This window comes from Eretmochelys imbricata, chromosome 9 (assembly GCF_965152235.1).
Source record: "Eretmochelys imbricata isolate rEreImb1 chromosome 9, rEreImb1.hap1, whole genome shotgun sequence".
In the NCBI taxonomy this organism is placed as follows: Eukaryota; Metazoa; Chordata; order Testudines; family Cheloniidae; genus Eretmochelys; species Eretmochelys imbricata.
Genome location: NC_135580.1, coordinates 102,485,765 through 102,500,352, shown reverse-complemented (window position 1 = coordinate 102,500,352; position 14,588 = coordinate 102,485,765). Strand labels below are relative to the sequence as shown.

The following is a 14,588-nucleotide window of genomic DNA, read 5'->3' as shown; positions in this document are numbered from 1 at the left end:
AGAGCAGCCAGTGACCATCTCAGTTTCTGTTTCACCCCCTCAAGTTAGCACCATATGGGCCTGACTGGGAGCAGGGGGAAGGGCAAGCCCAGCAACCCCATGACCAACACAGCAAAACCCTCCATAAGGGCAGTTCCAACACCAAAAGGCAGTTCCCCATCTCCCGCCCATGACAACCATCTCCCATTCCCATCTCCATCCCCTCGGGGACACTCTCTCATGTCCCATCCATCTCCCCTCTCCCCCCCCCGCCCCCACAGTACCCCTCTTTCCTCAGCCCTGTTATTTAAGCTTTTCCACTTACATCAACATTGCAGAGGAGGTCGTTGAAGCCACAAGTCCCATTGTTGGAGGAGCAGCACAAAGCCTTGAGCACGCCCAGCCACTCAGCACTCAGGGACTTGCAGTAACCAGTCAGCTCAGCACATAGGATAGCTATGTCATTGACTCTGTAGAGAGGAGTCATGTGGTCACAAACAGCACTCAACAGCCTAGCTCTTCCCTTCATTCCTAAAGCAGACCCGGGCTTTGGAGAATGTGGGGAATTGCTGTATCATGATTTTCTTTTTAAACTTTTTATTAAGGCAAAATTACAAAAAAACATTAACATACTACATTGTACATTACTTATTCTGGCTATAGATCCTGGCTTGATGTCTGAGGAGCCCTCCTCCTCCGAGTACGCTACAAAGGATGATCACATTTCATAATACCTATCATCTTTTTGGTGCTTCTCTTGTGTACATATGTGGTAAAAAAGTCTGTGTTTTACTATCCCATTACTCCATAGGAGGAGGGGTCACATTTCTCTAGTAACGTGCAATACGAAGTCTAGCTGCTGACAATGATAAAGAACTTCATTTGTTGGTTTATTTAAAATGCAGATCCTTTGCTGGATCATTAAACAAGCAGGTCAGGGGAACTCTTAAAAGTTAGCATTTTATTTCTGTATTATTATGAAAAATGTGTGACTCGGTTTAGGCACTCACTTTGTATTGTGACCTACTAGGGCAGAAGGAGTTAATTTCTCCTCTGGGACAGGGGAATAAGAGATAAGTGCTGGTCATGCAGATAAGACTGGGTTGGTATGTGTGACAGATATGATGGTTTGGAAACCTGGAATATTCAGACTATTCTACTGAGGTGTGACAGATTCTACGGACACCTAGAATAGTCAACCACTATTGCATCAACTTTATTAATGTTGTATATATCTTTATGGGCTGGCTAGTTCTCGAATTCCTGACTCAGTCATAGAATCATAGAAATGTGGGACTGGACTAGATGACCTGTCAAGTTCCCTTCCAGTCCTACATTTCTAGGACAGGTCATTTAGTCCAGCCCCAGCACTAAGGCAGGATAGAGTATTATTTAAACCATTCCTGGCAGGTGTTTGTCTAACCTGCTCTTAAAAACCTCTATTAATGGAGATTCCACAACCCCCCAAGGTAACTTGTTCCAGTGCTTAACCACCTTTACAGTTAGGAAAGTTTTTCTAATGACTAACCTTGAAAATTTTCCTAATGACTAACCTAAATCTCCCTTGCCTCAATTTAAGCCCATTATATCTTGCCCTCTCCTCAGTAGTTGAGAACAATTTACCACCCTCCTCTTTATAATCATCTTTTACATACTTGAAATGTCTCCCCTTCTCAGTCTTCTCTTCTCTAAACTAAACAAATTCAATTGTTTTCATCTTTCCTCATAGGCCGTTTTCCAGACTTTTAATCATGTTGGTTGCTCTCGTCTGGACTTTCTCCAATTTGTCCACATTATTCCCCAAGTGTGGTGCCCAGAACTGTATTCAACACTCCAGCGTAGGCCTTATCAGTGCTGAGTAGACTGGAAGAATTACTTCTCATGTCTGTCTTACAACATGCCTGCTAATACATCCCAGAATGATGTTTGGTTTTGTTGTAACAGTATTACACTGTTGACTCATATTTAGTTTGACGTCCACGAGTGCAGTACTTTGCATTTGTCCTTATTGAATTTCATCCTATCTATTTCAGACCATTTCTCCAGTTTGTCAAGCTCATTTTGAATTCTAATCCTGTCCTTTAAAGCGCTTGGAACCCATCCCCACCCCTCATCTTGGTATCATCCACAAATTTTATAAGTGTGCTCTCTATACCATTATCCAAAGTATTTATGAAGATATTGAACAGAGCCAGACCCATGACAGATCCTTGTGGGGCCTCACTCGATATGCCCTTCCAGCTTGACGGTGAACCACTGATAACTACTCTCTGGGAATAGCGGCAAAGAGTCCTGTGGCACCTTATAGACTAACTGACGTACTGGAACATAAGCTTTTGTGGGTGAATACCCACTTTGTCGGACTCATGTAGTGGAAATTTCCAGAGACAGGTATAAATATGTAAGCAAGAATCAGGCTAGGGATAACGAGGTTAGTTCAATCAGGGAGGATGAGGCCCTCTTCTAGCAGTTGAGGTGTGAACACCAAGGGAGGAGAAACGGCTTTTGTAGTTGGCGAGCCAGTCACAGTCTTTGTTTAATCCTGAGCTGATGGTGTCAAATTTGCAAATGAACTGAAGCTCAGCAGTTTCTCTTTGAAGTCTGGTCCTGAAGGTTTTTTGCTGCAGGGTGGCGACCTTTACATCTGCTATTGTGTGTCCAGGGAGGCTGAAGTGTTCTCCTACAGGTTTTTGTGTATTGCCATTCCTAATATCTGATTTGTGTCCATTTATCCTTTTATGTAGGGACTGTCCAGTCTGGCCGATGTACATAGCAGAGGGTCATTGCTGGCACATGATAAGATAATGATAATGACAATGATAAAGATAATGACCCTCTGCTATGTACATCGGCCAAACTGGACAGTCCCTACATAAAAGGATAAATGGACACAAATCAGATATTAGGAATGGCAATACATAAAAACCTGTAGGACAACACTTCAACCTCCCTGGACACACAATAGCAGACATAAAGGTAGCCGTCCTGCAGCAAAAAACCTTCAGGACCAGACTTCAAAGAGAAACTGCTGAGCTTCAGTTCATTTGCAAATTTGACACCATCAGCTCAGGATTAAACAAAGACTGTGACTGGCTCGCCAACTACAAAAGCCGTTTCTCCTCCCTTGGTGTTCACATCTCAACTGCTAGAAGAGGGCCTCATCCTCCCTGATTGAACTAACCTCGTTATCCCTAGCCTGATTCTTGCTTGCATAGTTATACCTGCCTCTGGAAATTTCCACTACATGCATCTGACAAAGTGGGTATTCACCCACAAAAGCTTATGCTCCAATACATCTGTTAGTCTATATGGTGCCATAGGACTCTTTGCCACTTTTACAGATCCAGACTAACATGGTTACCCCTCTGATACATCTCTCGGAATAGTTTTCCAACCAGTTGTGCACCCACCTTTAGGTTCATCTAGACTATATTTCCCTAGTTCGTTTGTGAGAAGATCATGTGAGACATTATCAAAAGCCTCACTAAAGTCAATAGGGAAGCTAAAGGGTTTCCTGCATTAACTAAAGTCACTTGGGGGAAGAGGACAGTTATTAATACAAATCCCTACTGCAGGTAACAAGTTTATGTAAGTTTCACCCCTGGGAAACAACACAGACTGGTCTGACCTGATTCAAGAGGCCTAGCAGACAAAGAAATTGTCTGTATAAAGTGACTGCCAAGATCACTTACACTTGATTCAAGAACCGACAGAAAACTGTGACCAAGAGAGAGAGGCCCTGCAGAGGGCCTGGAGTACTTTAAACCTGTCAGGGTCTGCAGGTGGCAAATGGGTGACAGCTGGTGAGCTAGATGTGTATATAGGCTGTTTGTTGTTTTTAAAAGATAAATAGTACTTTGCTTTATGAAAGCTGCCTGGTTACTGGTTAACCCTGTCACTGCCCCTGAGAGAACAGGGCTGCAGGTGCTGAACTAAAGTCAGATCTGCTGAGATAATCACAGTGAACTGCAGGAGTTTGCAGCCTAAGTGCACAGTCTGGAAGAAGTGGATTGCAGATTCCTGTCCAAGAAGGGTGATGGCTAGAGGCCCAAGACCTAACTGGGGGTGCCTCAAAGAGTCAGAGGTGCAGTTAATTCCAGAACAGTTCTAACAGTCTGAATGAACGCTGAAGGACCATTAACATACAAATGGAGTTGCATCAGACAGGCACAATGGAAGACAAACAACTGGATATTAACTTTTAAGAACTAGCAGCCAAGGGAAGCAGAACGTATGGAACACGCATAACAGCAACTTGAAACAAAGAATGGAAGTATCAGCATACAGCGATAAGACCTCTGCTGCGCAGTGCAGAGGGAGAGACTGGAATCCTAGACACTTCCAGGCCAGAGAGGCAGGTAATGCTGCCAGCATGGACAGGCATATAAGTTGGCTTTTCCACTTTAACCAAAGGACCCTAAATACCATATTCCAGCTGATTATATGTGCTGGCTTGTTCTGTGTCTCCTCAAAACATCTGCTGGTTGTGTGGCTCCTGAGAGCGGCATATCTCCAAAAGGGGTCTAAACTAATTTGGACCCAATGGAGGAGCCCTGACGAGAAACGTGTGCTGAAGCCAGTAACCCAGCCTCAGGGTAACAGGGCTCATCCTTGTAAAAAGTGGAGGCCTAGGACTAAAGGGGTAACCTCCCAAAGAGGCTGTATGAATGTCAGGGTTATAGTATCCCCTGTGGACACATGACAAGTGGCTACTGGTTCCCTCGTCCTCAGATGTATCTTGCTGCCCCCTCGAGGAGCACAGACACTCCTTCTCCCTACACAAGCAGAGCCACCTGAAAGGGGTCTCAGTAGCCCCAGCCCTGCGCCTCACCGGTCTGGGTCATGGTGTCCCACACACACGTGCATGAGTGCATTGCACACAAAGCTGTAGCGGTTGGCCGGGTTGTCGTTGAGGCTCTTGCCCAAGTTGGTGTAGGTGAAGTTGTGCGCGGATGGATTCTCAATGGTGTCAATCATGAACTCGGGCTCCCACAGCATGTTAGAGTCAGACGGCTCCACATTGCAGTAGATTGTGTTCTTCACCTTGGAGCAGAAGTCACTGGCAGGGGCAGGAAGGGGAGGTTAGGCACTTCTGCAAACATGCTTCCCACTGCCTTTCACAAGCAAAGCTGAGGCCCTGGGTGAGATCCTTCTGCTCCCTCCCCCAGACCGCCGCTGCAGCCGCTGCAGTGCAGAGAGCTCCAGCTTTTACATGAAGGCTTAAAGGGCTCATTCAAAAAAGTTCCTCCGTGAAGAGCCATGCCTGTTCCTTGTTGGGGAAGCCCCTGGAAAATACCAGAGGGGGTTCAGTGACCTAGCCTGGGGCTGCCACTTCCTCTTGCTCTCAGTGCAGCTCCTGGAAGATGGAAGTCAACAGTGCTCATCAGCCAGCAGCTTAGCCTGCAGACACCGCTGTAACAGAGATGGGCCCAGACAACTACCATTATCCCTGCATGCCCAGCTAGACCCGAGGCAGGGATCCCCCACTGTATGTCAATGAGGAAAGAACACTAGCTGGTGGGGAACAGTGTGTGCAAGATCACAAGCAAAGCTGAGGCCATGGTCTTTCTGAGGGCAGTGCCATTGCATCCAACCTGCCCCAAACTCACCTAAAGAGCTCCCCAAATTTACTCTTGAGGTGACTGCAGGAGGTGTACAGGTCGTAGAGGTAGGCCAGGATACAGCGCTCTGCTGAAGAGCCATCGGAGCGGTTCATGCCATGTTTCACCACCCCACACAGACTGTAAAGAGACAAGAAATGCTGCAGCAGCATGAAAGGAAAGCCTGAAGGAGCATGGCATCAGACAGAGGCAGCACCCACCCTCTTGAGGGTAGAGCCCTAGGCATGGAGACAATGCCCTCGGAGAAGAGATCCATCCCCACCCCCACCCCTCCATGGGACAAAGCTCCAGGAACAGAGACACCACCTCCTAGGAGGACAGACCCCAGACCCCACCACCCGCGTGGGACAAAGCCCAGAGATGAGGCTTCCCCTGCCCAGGAGGGGCACAGGGCTCCCTTACCCTTCGAAGACCTGGGCCATCTGGTCTTGGTTCAGGATAAGGCAGGAGTGGTAGTGACGCAGGACAGCCACGATGCCTAGGCACAGGCTGGTGGTGTAGCTGCCAACGAGGTCGGAAGATTTCAACAGCAGCTCTGCCTCCACCACGCTCAGCTCATTCAGCAGCTGCACCCAATGACATGAAAACCCTTCAGCAATCCAGACATCTCCACCACTACAAACCCTGTCGTTGGGGTACCCGTCAAAGGGAGCCTGCTGGCTAGGCACCAATGCGTTCAGGAGCCTGAAAGCTGGGCGAAGCCCGCCATCCAGGCCCCAGTCAGTTCAGGGGGTCTGCCAGCATTGGGGTGCCGACCAGAAGAAGGCTGCCGGTTGGACCCAAGCGTGGGCAGACTGGCTTCCTAGATATGGCTCTGACCTTTCACTACCAGGACCTGTTCAAAATCCCACTTAGCTCATCCACTAACTGGAGTGTAAAACTCTCAGGTACACCTCCAGCTGTAGCAAATTTCCTGAAATATCATCTGGCCTAGTCGGCCACACCAGTAACACAGTTTGCATTGCAGAGTGGCAGGGCCTAGGGAGGAAACCACCCTCGTTGTTGGAAGGGCTGCCATGAACAGAAAAGAAACCCTCTCGTTCAAGAAAGGCATCACTGCAGCTCAGGGACAAGAACAGTAGCAAGGTTCATTCCAAACAATCCTGAAACCTTTGGAAAAATGACCCTCAAAACCAGAGCCCCAGAGGAGGACTACAGCTTTGTGTCACACACAAGCATACCTCATGCCCACTCCCCCACGGAACACCAAAGAGTCTAAGGCCAGAAAGCACCATTATGATCATCTGGCAAGACACAGGCTAGAGACCCTCACTCAGAGATTCCTACATCCAACCCAATAACCTGTCGTTGAGCAAGAGCAGATCTTTCAGAAACACACTCAGTCTGGATTTAACGTAGATGAACCCCACCCTGGGGAAGCACCTCAGACCCCAGGGCTCACCTGGATGGCGAAGTCAATGAGACCACTGATGTTGAGTGAATACTCCATCAGGTCAAAGATGAACTGCACATGCTGCACCAGAGGCAGATGGTATGACATCCCTAAGGCAAAGCTGGTGATCTGTTCCAAGACATTGCGAGATACCTGCAGGAAGAGAGAGAGAGAGAGGCACAAGGGAGTATCAGCCCCTTGCAAAGCTCCATTTGTCAGATCCAAATTATTCTCCCACTATCTTCTTTGGAGGCTGCTTTCCATGCTGCAGTGGGACAGATACAGCCAGGGCCTAGGTTGGAGACAACTCTCTCCAGAACCCCATACCTGAGAGGTGACCTGGTGCTGATCAAAGTGAGAAAGGTGTTGGAATTTAGCAAAGATATCCTCAGCTGTTGGGAATGCCTCTGGCTTGCTCCTCTTCCTCTTCTGGCCTTCCTCTCCACCTGCCAAAGGCAAGAAATACAGGGAGCCATTACCAGACTACCTTCTTTAGGGCACAGAGCCACCCTACAGACAGCCATATGCATCTTCCAATTCCTCAGCAGGGAGCACAGGTCCACCCAACTGCAGGCAGAGTAACCACTGGAACAATTTACCAAGAGTCACGTGGATTCTCCATCACTGGTCATTTTTAAATCAAAATCAGACTTTTTTCTAAAAGCTCTGCTCTAGGAATTCTTTTGAGGCAGTTCCATGGCCTGTGTTACACAGGAGGTCAGACTACATGATCACAGTGGTTCATTATGCCCTTGGAATCTATGACTATGAACCAGGGAGCCTCACGTTCCCCCCATTAGGACAAAGGGTCTTGGGCCAACTCATAAGCTGTCAGGCCCGCTCTAGAAGGCATCAAATCCAACTCCCAGAGATGGGAATCCCTAGTTCAGAGTGATGGTCAGGGATGGTGAAGTATCTAACCCATCCCAAATGAGTTAGCTATTCTCTCAAGGGCTCTGACCAGTCGCAGTTTAACTGCCCCAATGTAAGTGCTTCCCTTGGGAGACTAGCCACTCTCACCGGGACTCAGCCTCAAAATCCCTCGGCTCGGTTTCAAGAGCATCTCATCTCTCCTTTAAAGGAGCATCTTCAACTTAAAAACATTGGTGTCTGTTGTTGTTACAAGGCACCTCTAAAAAGCCCTGGACTGACAGAGATTACAGAGAAGTGGAATGGACCAAATCCCCATCTGTGGTAAATCAGTGTAGCTCCATTGACTTCAGTGCAGCTGTGCCACTTAACATTTTTCAGCAGGTTTCCTGTGTCACAGCACATTGTGTCTAGTCAGTATCGCTGCTTCCCTTGCACACTCAGTCTCCTCTGCCTACAGGTCTCCCAAGGGACCCAACCAGCTGGAAAGGAACACCTTCCTGGGGCAGGGCAGACCCAGGCTGCACTAACCTGTCTCCGCTGTGCTCTTCCTGTTTAACACCTTCAGAATGTCTTTGGTTATCTTCTTGATGGCATGTCGGGCATCATCTCGCTGTTTCCCAACCCCAAACAGAACCACCAGCCGCTGGTTACATTCGTGACTGCATGACTCCTCCTGGGAACCGAAGGGAGACAACAGCATTAGCTGCTTTCAGGCTAGAGGCCAATCATCTCGTCACACATGGGTCTCTAAGAGGAGAGGGAAGGTGCAGCTGTGAGATGACCCTGGGGAATGGGGAAGCAAAGAACCACCCCAGGAGCCCACTCATTCAAGGCATGCACGGTCATGCTCCTTTCCGTTTCAGTGCTCAAGTTGAAAGGCAACAGGCGTCCCATGTTTGGGTGGAGCTGCAGCAAGGAAATGTGCCGGTCTCATGATGGGAGGGTGGCGTGAGCCCAGGTCTCATACCTGGGTGAGAGGGGCGGGGGGAGGTATGCACAGTTCTCATACCTGAGGGATAGGAAAGTGCGTGGCATACTGGATGTGCCGGGGCTGGTCGTATAGGGATGCTAGTGTTCCTTCTGCAGCCTTTTCCTTTAGCAGAGGCTTTGCTTCCTTCTCAGGGTCTGGTTTTTCAGGAGAAGGGCTGGCCTTAGACTCACAGTGCATTGGAGGAGAGAACATCTAGGGAGAGAAGACAAGATTGCTATGATACATGGCCATACATCAATGGTACTGAAAGCAGGCCACAAGGTTATTCCAGCCCACAGCTGATGAGGAGGGCAAAGCATGGGGACAGCACCCACCCCTCAGGACACTGCTCCCAGCCCAGGTACCAGATCCTCCTCCCCAATCTGCACATGAGTACAGCTTCCTAGTACACCTCGTACTGAGAACAAGCAACAGAAAATTAGGAATTCCAGGCTATAATTCTGATGACAACACTCCACAAGAGCCAAGATTAAGGCAAAAGGCACCCTGGGGGACAATTCAGCCCCAGACACCACAGTTATCCAACACACACCCTGAAAGATAGAAATGGCTGAAAAAATAAATTTCCCAGAGATTTCAACAGCAATTGTTCTTAGCTCTTATTGTGCATCTTCACTCAAAGTGCTCTGCAAACATGAAAGAATGACTCCCCACAACAAGCTAAGAAACACACAAACTAAGGCAGAGAGGTCAAGTGACTTGCCCAAGGCTGCAGAGCCATTGGATGACATCTCTTCCCCCAGGTAAGCAAGAGTCTCAATGTCACCATCCTTTCGCCACCTTCACCCTCGATACCCTACACTGCCTCTCAGTAATGTCACTCTCACCTCCTGCTCCCTCACCATTCCAAGTGACAAGCAACTGGCCACACACCCCTAGCTCCTGGGGTTGTGTCAAGCCTGTGAAAGAGGAAATTCAGGGAATGACACACCTGATTACACAGCTGGATTCTACCCTGCCTACATGTTCTGTACCACTCTACTCAAGAGCATTCACAGGCAAGTTGTGTCTACCATACAGCCCCAATCGGCCACTACACACAAGCCCTTTTGGCGAGGCCTTTCAATTCCACAGAGGACACAGTGCACCCAGCAGCAAGTTGATGCACCTCCACATTGGCAAGGTGCCCAACAAAGCATACCTGAGCTACTCACCAAGCACCAGGTAGGAGAGGCAAACAGGAACATACCGAGAAATCGGTCTTCTCCATGTCATCAAACAGCACGCTGGAGCTATGATCAATATCCATGGACTCCGAGAGGCCTGTGTCCTGGGGCCATAAACAAGGGCAGCCATTAATTCTCAGTGTTGCACTAGGAAACATGTACACCTCAGAGTTTCCCCACAGCATTGTCCAGCCTACATCCCCAGGCAGAATGAGCCCCCCCCGCCCCCCCAGCAGTGCTTTTGCCAGCCACACTGTTAATGCCCCTTTGGTTTTCAAATCCTGAGTAGCTTATTCCATGCTACCATATTAGAGCCGGGCTGCACAGCGTGAGCAACAGAATCATGGCTTCAGGGCCTTTTCCATGCCACAGACCCTTTTCAGCTGCTTAGAATTTAATCCTTCACCTTTGGGTTGAAGTTTTATAGGATTAGCCTTGTGGGAGGGAGGAGGCAGGTGGCCACTGCAGGTACTTTGCAGGAGAAGAGTCCAGGATGTCAAGACACTCAGGAAGGAGGACTTGGGAAGGGGCCAAGAGAGCTGGTGCTCCTCACCTCCAGCTTGATGCCACTGTTGCCCATCCCCTCCTTTCTGTCATGCTCCTCGGCGGGGTCATCAAAGGGCGAGGGAGGGCGGGGCCCATGCGAGTCCATGGCCAAGTCACCCCGGGAGATGAGTGTGCACATGTAGATGTTGTGAGAGAAGACGTCGTGTCGGATCAGCTCACAGAACAGCAGCACCAGGTTGAAGAATTCCACCTTCTCGCTTTCATTCCCCGGGTCAGCTGGAGGCACAGCAACAGCACATGAAGGAGCAGGTAGCCCTACCAGAGTCCTCCCTCCAGCACTGCTCTGAGCAACACAGGCCACCTGCCCGACACCTAACCCAGGGATGTCCTTTTGCAGGGCTAGAGGAAGAGTTTCCTAGAGGGCCCTCAATCACCCGGCAGGACTCAAGGCAGGACTAGGAAACCACAGTGGGGACCAAGGCCGGAGTACACAGCTGGCAGAGGCAGCAACTAAGTGGTTGGGCTCCTCTCCAGTTAGTCTCAGCAGCAGTTACATTTCCTCATCCCTTCCTAATGTCTTGCCGTCTGGGCTGCATCCCCTCCTCTCCAGAGTCCAATTGAGACTCTTGGGTATGTCCAGGGCTCAAGGGAGAGGGAAGGCTGGACATTAGCGAGTTCTCGTTACGTACTTAGCACAGGAGCCTGAGTGTCGAGGAACTGCATGAGGACGTCCTGGAAGACAGGCGTGCTGGCTGCTGAGAGGGAACCTGAGGAGATGGAGCCTTTCTCATCCACAACTTCAGAATCCCCACATCTCTGCAGAGAGAGACATGAGTACAGGCTGCTGCCAGGAGGAGAAATTCAGTGTTCCCCACTCCCGAAGACAGACCATGTCTTTTTAGAGATAACCTCCCCCCATAGGAGAAAGCCACTCCTAGGGAACCGTCTCATAACCCACTATGCACAGCCTCTGAGGAGACCTAGTGCTTCTGTATCTGTGCCCCAGAGAACCCGAGAGACACACAGAGCAGTTCCATGCAGTGGGGCGGCCTCTGGCCTACTATGGATCAAAGTAAATGCTCATGTTAAAGGCACTAGCACCAAGGGGCCTTTGGCCTCCAGTCCTCAGCTAGCAGGCTTCTGCCTATCAGTTCTGGAGAAACAACCTCACTACACAGTTATGGGGGAGCTCTCCTTTGGAGAAGGTCGCCCTTGCTTTAACTCCAGCAACCAACCCAGTAACTACTGCTCTCTTTCCAACTATTAGCTGCTGTTCAAAGACTTCCAGGGTCCAGCAGGGGCAAGGACTCACCTCGGCCTCTATCTCCGCTTGCCGCTTTTCCAGCAGTTTAGCCACAACCATAGCCCTGTGACGTCCAGAGCGCTTACAGCTCACAGCCCACTCACACAGTAAGGCCACCACTGCGTCATCATCTGGGGAGATCTGTCGGGACACAGGCATGATGGTAAAACACTGAACAACAGGTAAGAGTTCAACCGCTTCTGAAGGCACAGGCAGTCAGGACACCAAGGAAGGTGATCAGCAGGAAAACAACCAGCCTGAAATCTGCTCTACTCCTCTCTTCCCAGTACACACAGAACACACACCAAGCCAGAGCCTGAAGCAGGGATTCCATGCTCCATGCAGACCGCACAGTGGGGGAACTCCAGCAGCAGCTGTTTGTCTCCATCACACACCCCTGGGAAATCCCAAAGCAGGGCTTTCTTCACAGAATTCCTCTTTTTTGGGGTCAGGTTGGGGCCAAGCTCACCAAGCACATTACCCCAGCCCTTCAGAGACTGCCCTGGCTCCCAGTTTGCTTGTGGGTGCTGATACTGACTGACCTCCGAATCTCTAGCCATTTGGGTCCCAGCTATCCAAGACATGCTACTTTCCATGCTCAGCTGTGGTAAAAGAGCATGACCTAGCAGCTCCTGAATTCCAAAGAGCAGCCTGTGGCCCTGAATCCAGCAGGACCAAAGTCAACTGCCTTTGGAAGCTCCCTGCACAGCCTCCCGCCTGGTATTAGCATGGGTTATCATTTCCTGGATGGGTTGTTTAACATTTGGTTTTCCTGTATTTATACAGCATGTTTTTATAGATCAAAGAAACCACCCCCCATCAACGGTAATTCCCATTTCACAGAGGGCTAGGGTTGTGCCTCTGCTCAGGACAATCATTGTTGGCTGTACGGAATGCTACTCTGCAGCACCAGACACCACCTCCCACATGTCTGCACAGGCTTCCCCTCCCCAAGAAATACAGGCAGCCCTTACCCTAGGCTCTCACAATGCACACCTCACTCTCTCCACACGGGCTCTCTCCCTAACCCAGGGCTGCATAGACACCCCCTCCAACGGAGTTCCAATGTCTTGTCTGCAATGGGCCACTTTTCCTGAGGCACCCAAGTAGCTAGTTCCCTCATGGTGCCAGCTGGACATAAATCTGAAAGAGAACAACCCCCTAGACTAGCCTGCACCCACCACCACCACCAGCACAGGGCATCACCAGTGTGGCCCATTACCCACCTCATGACTGTCTTTGCTTGGTCCCAGCCCAAATATCCTGTTGTACAGGGAATCCAAAGAGTTGCTGAAGTCAGATCTCTCAAAGCTGTGACTGTCCAGAACTTCCAAGGTGTGCAGAACCCGGCCAATAGTGAATCCTGGGGCAGGACAGGGAAGGAAAGGGGAGTGTGCATGAGCAAGCATTTGGGCAACTGGTATCACAGACTTCGAAGCGCAGGAGGCAAAGCCCCAAATCCCTGCGAGCTCAGAGCTTGGGAGACAGGAGACAAAACCTGTGGTTGGCAGGGGGGGAGCTGATCCCCACAGGGCTCTGAGCCTGGGAAAGAGCAAGGTCCATCTGCGTTCTCCTCACTGTGGTCAAATGAGCAGAAATGTGGCCAAGAGACAAGCCAAAGACAGGATGACTGGACATGGAGCTCCTTAGGGCACTGGCTCAGGGTAACACGTCTAACGCTAGGGAGAAGAGATTGCAGATCCTGCAGTAAGTTACCTGCAGTGGTTTCCTGGCACTTGTCAAATGACCATCGGACCTCAACAGCCTGGCCACGCTCCTTTATCTGCTGCTCAATCTCCCGGAGCTTCGCCCGAACCTAAAGGCAAAGGAATTCCATAAACACGTGCAAGGGTGGCCAGAATAAACTTGCAGCACGGAGAGCTGCCAGCAGAACCCAGGGAACGTCAACTGCCCTGCCTGAGGCACAAGGCGAGAGAGATGCCGCCCATCCCTAGGTGGGGCGCTGGCTGCCTCAGGCACAAGGGGAAGAGATTCTGCCCACCCTCCAGGTCCATGGGTGCCCTGCTTGCCGCACAAAGGGAGGAGAGGCCTCCTGCATCTCTTAGTGCCTCAGCTGCTCAGGCTCAGAAGTGGCAGGAACACAGCCAGAGGTGCTGTTGCTTAATATGGAGAGATAAGCCTGAATGGACTGGGGTAGGGTTAATGTCCTGGACCCCCAACACTCCGCTCACCTGCTGGGTGAAGGCTGAGTTTCCCCCGGGCATGGGCAGGTTGGAGGGGGCAATAGGCAGATGGTCCAGTGGAGAGCCAGTCTTTATCCTGCTGTCAGTCAGGGAGTAATGCCAGACCAGAGCACTTGGGCAGCACAGGATGATACTCTGCAGAAGACAGCCAAAGAAGAAGCACTAAGCATATCCAAGCCTGACTCCTGGGTCCGAGAGCACCCTGCAGGGCTATTCCGACATTGTACAGATACTCCCTAGCCTCAGCCTCACCACACCCTATGAATAGGCTCCCACCTGAAAGAGCTTTGAGGCTGGAGTGTGTGCTGGGGTACAGAGGTGCCCGCTCCCTCTGCAGAAAGCTACCCAGCACTTGCTGCATTAGCTTACTTAGACTAGACACGTTTAAGTAGCCAAGGCCAAAACCCCAAGTTGCCTCAGGCCAGTGGAAAGCTGGTGCGTGCAGCTCATGAAGACCCACAATAACACCCCATGAATTTCCCCTGCTGGTCCTGCTGGGCAGTTACATTAATGACACAGAGAGGACTCACTAGCAAACATATCAGAAGTGT

General features: G+C 50.2%; 1 protein-coding gene across 5 annotated transcripts in view; it reads right to left on the bottom strand.

Annotated features, from left to right (window-relative positions):
• MED12 (mediator complex subunit 12) overlaps positions 1-14,588 on the bottom strand; it is a 78,862-nt gene that overhangs the window by 51,972 nt on the left and 12,302 nt on the right. For all 5 annotated transcript variants that reach the window (XM_077825710.1, XM_077825711.1, XM_077825709.1 and 2 more), the window contains 15 exons: positions 14,026-14,172; positions 13,550-13,649; positions 13,060-13,196; positions 11,843-11,974; positions 11,220-11,346; positions 10,577-10,806; positions 10,047-10,127; positions 8,876-9,049; positions 8,395-8,539; positions 7,321-7,439; positions 7,003-7,146; positions 6,003-6,166; positions 5,589-5,720; positions 4,811-5,038; positions 305-449 (listed from right to left, as the gene is read on the bottom strand). In XM_077825710.1, the coding sequence (XP_077681836.1) occupies positions 305-449; positions 4,811-5,038; positions 5,589-5,720; positions 6,003-6,166; positions 7,003-7,146; positions 7,321-7,439; positions 8,395-8,539; positions 8,876-9,049; positions 10,047-10,127; positions 10,577-10,806; positions 11,220-11,346; positions 11,843-11,974; positions 13,060-13,196; positions 13,550-13,649; positions 14,026-14,172 (2,205 nt within the window). The remainder of the gene's footprint in view (positions 1-304; positions 450-4,810; positions 5,039-5,588; positions 5,721-6,002; positions 6,167-7,002; positions 7,147-7,320; positions 7,440-8,394; positions 8,540-8,875; positions 9,050-10,046; positions 10,128-10,576; positions 10,807-11,219; positions 11,347-11,842; positions 11,975-13,059; positions 13,197-13,549; positions 13,650-14,025; positions 14,173-14,588) is intronic.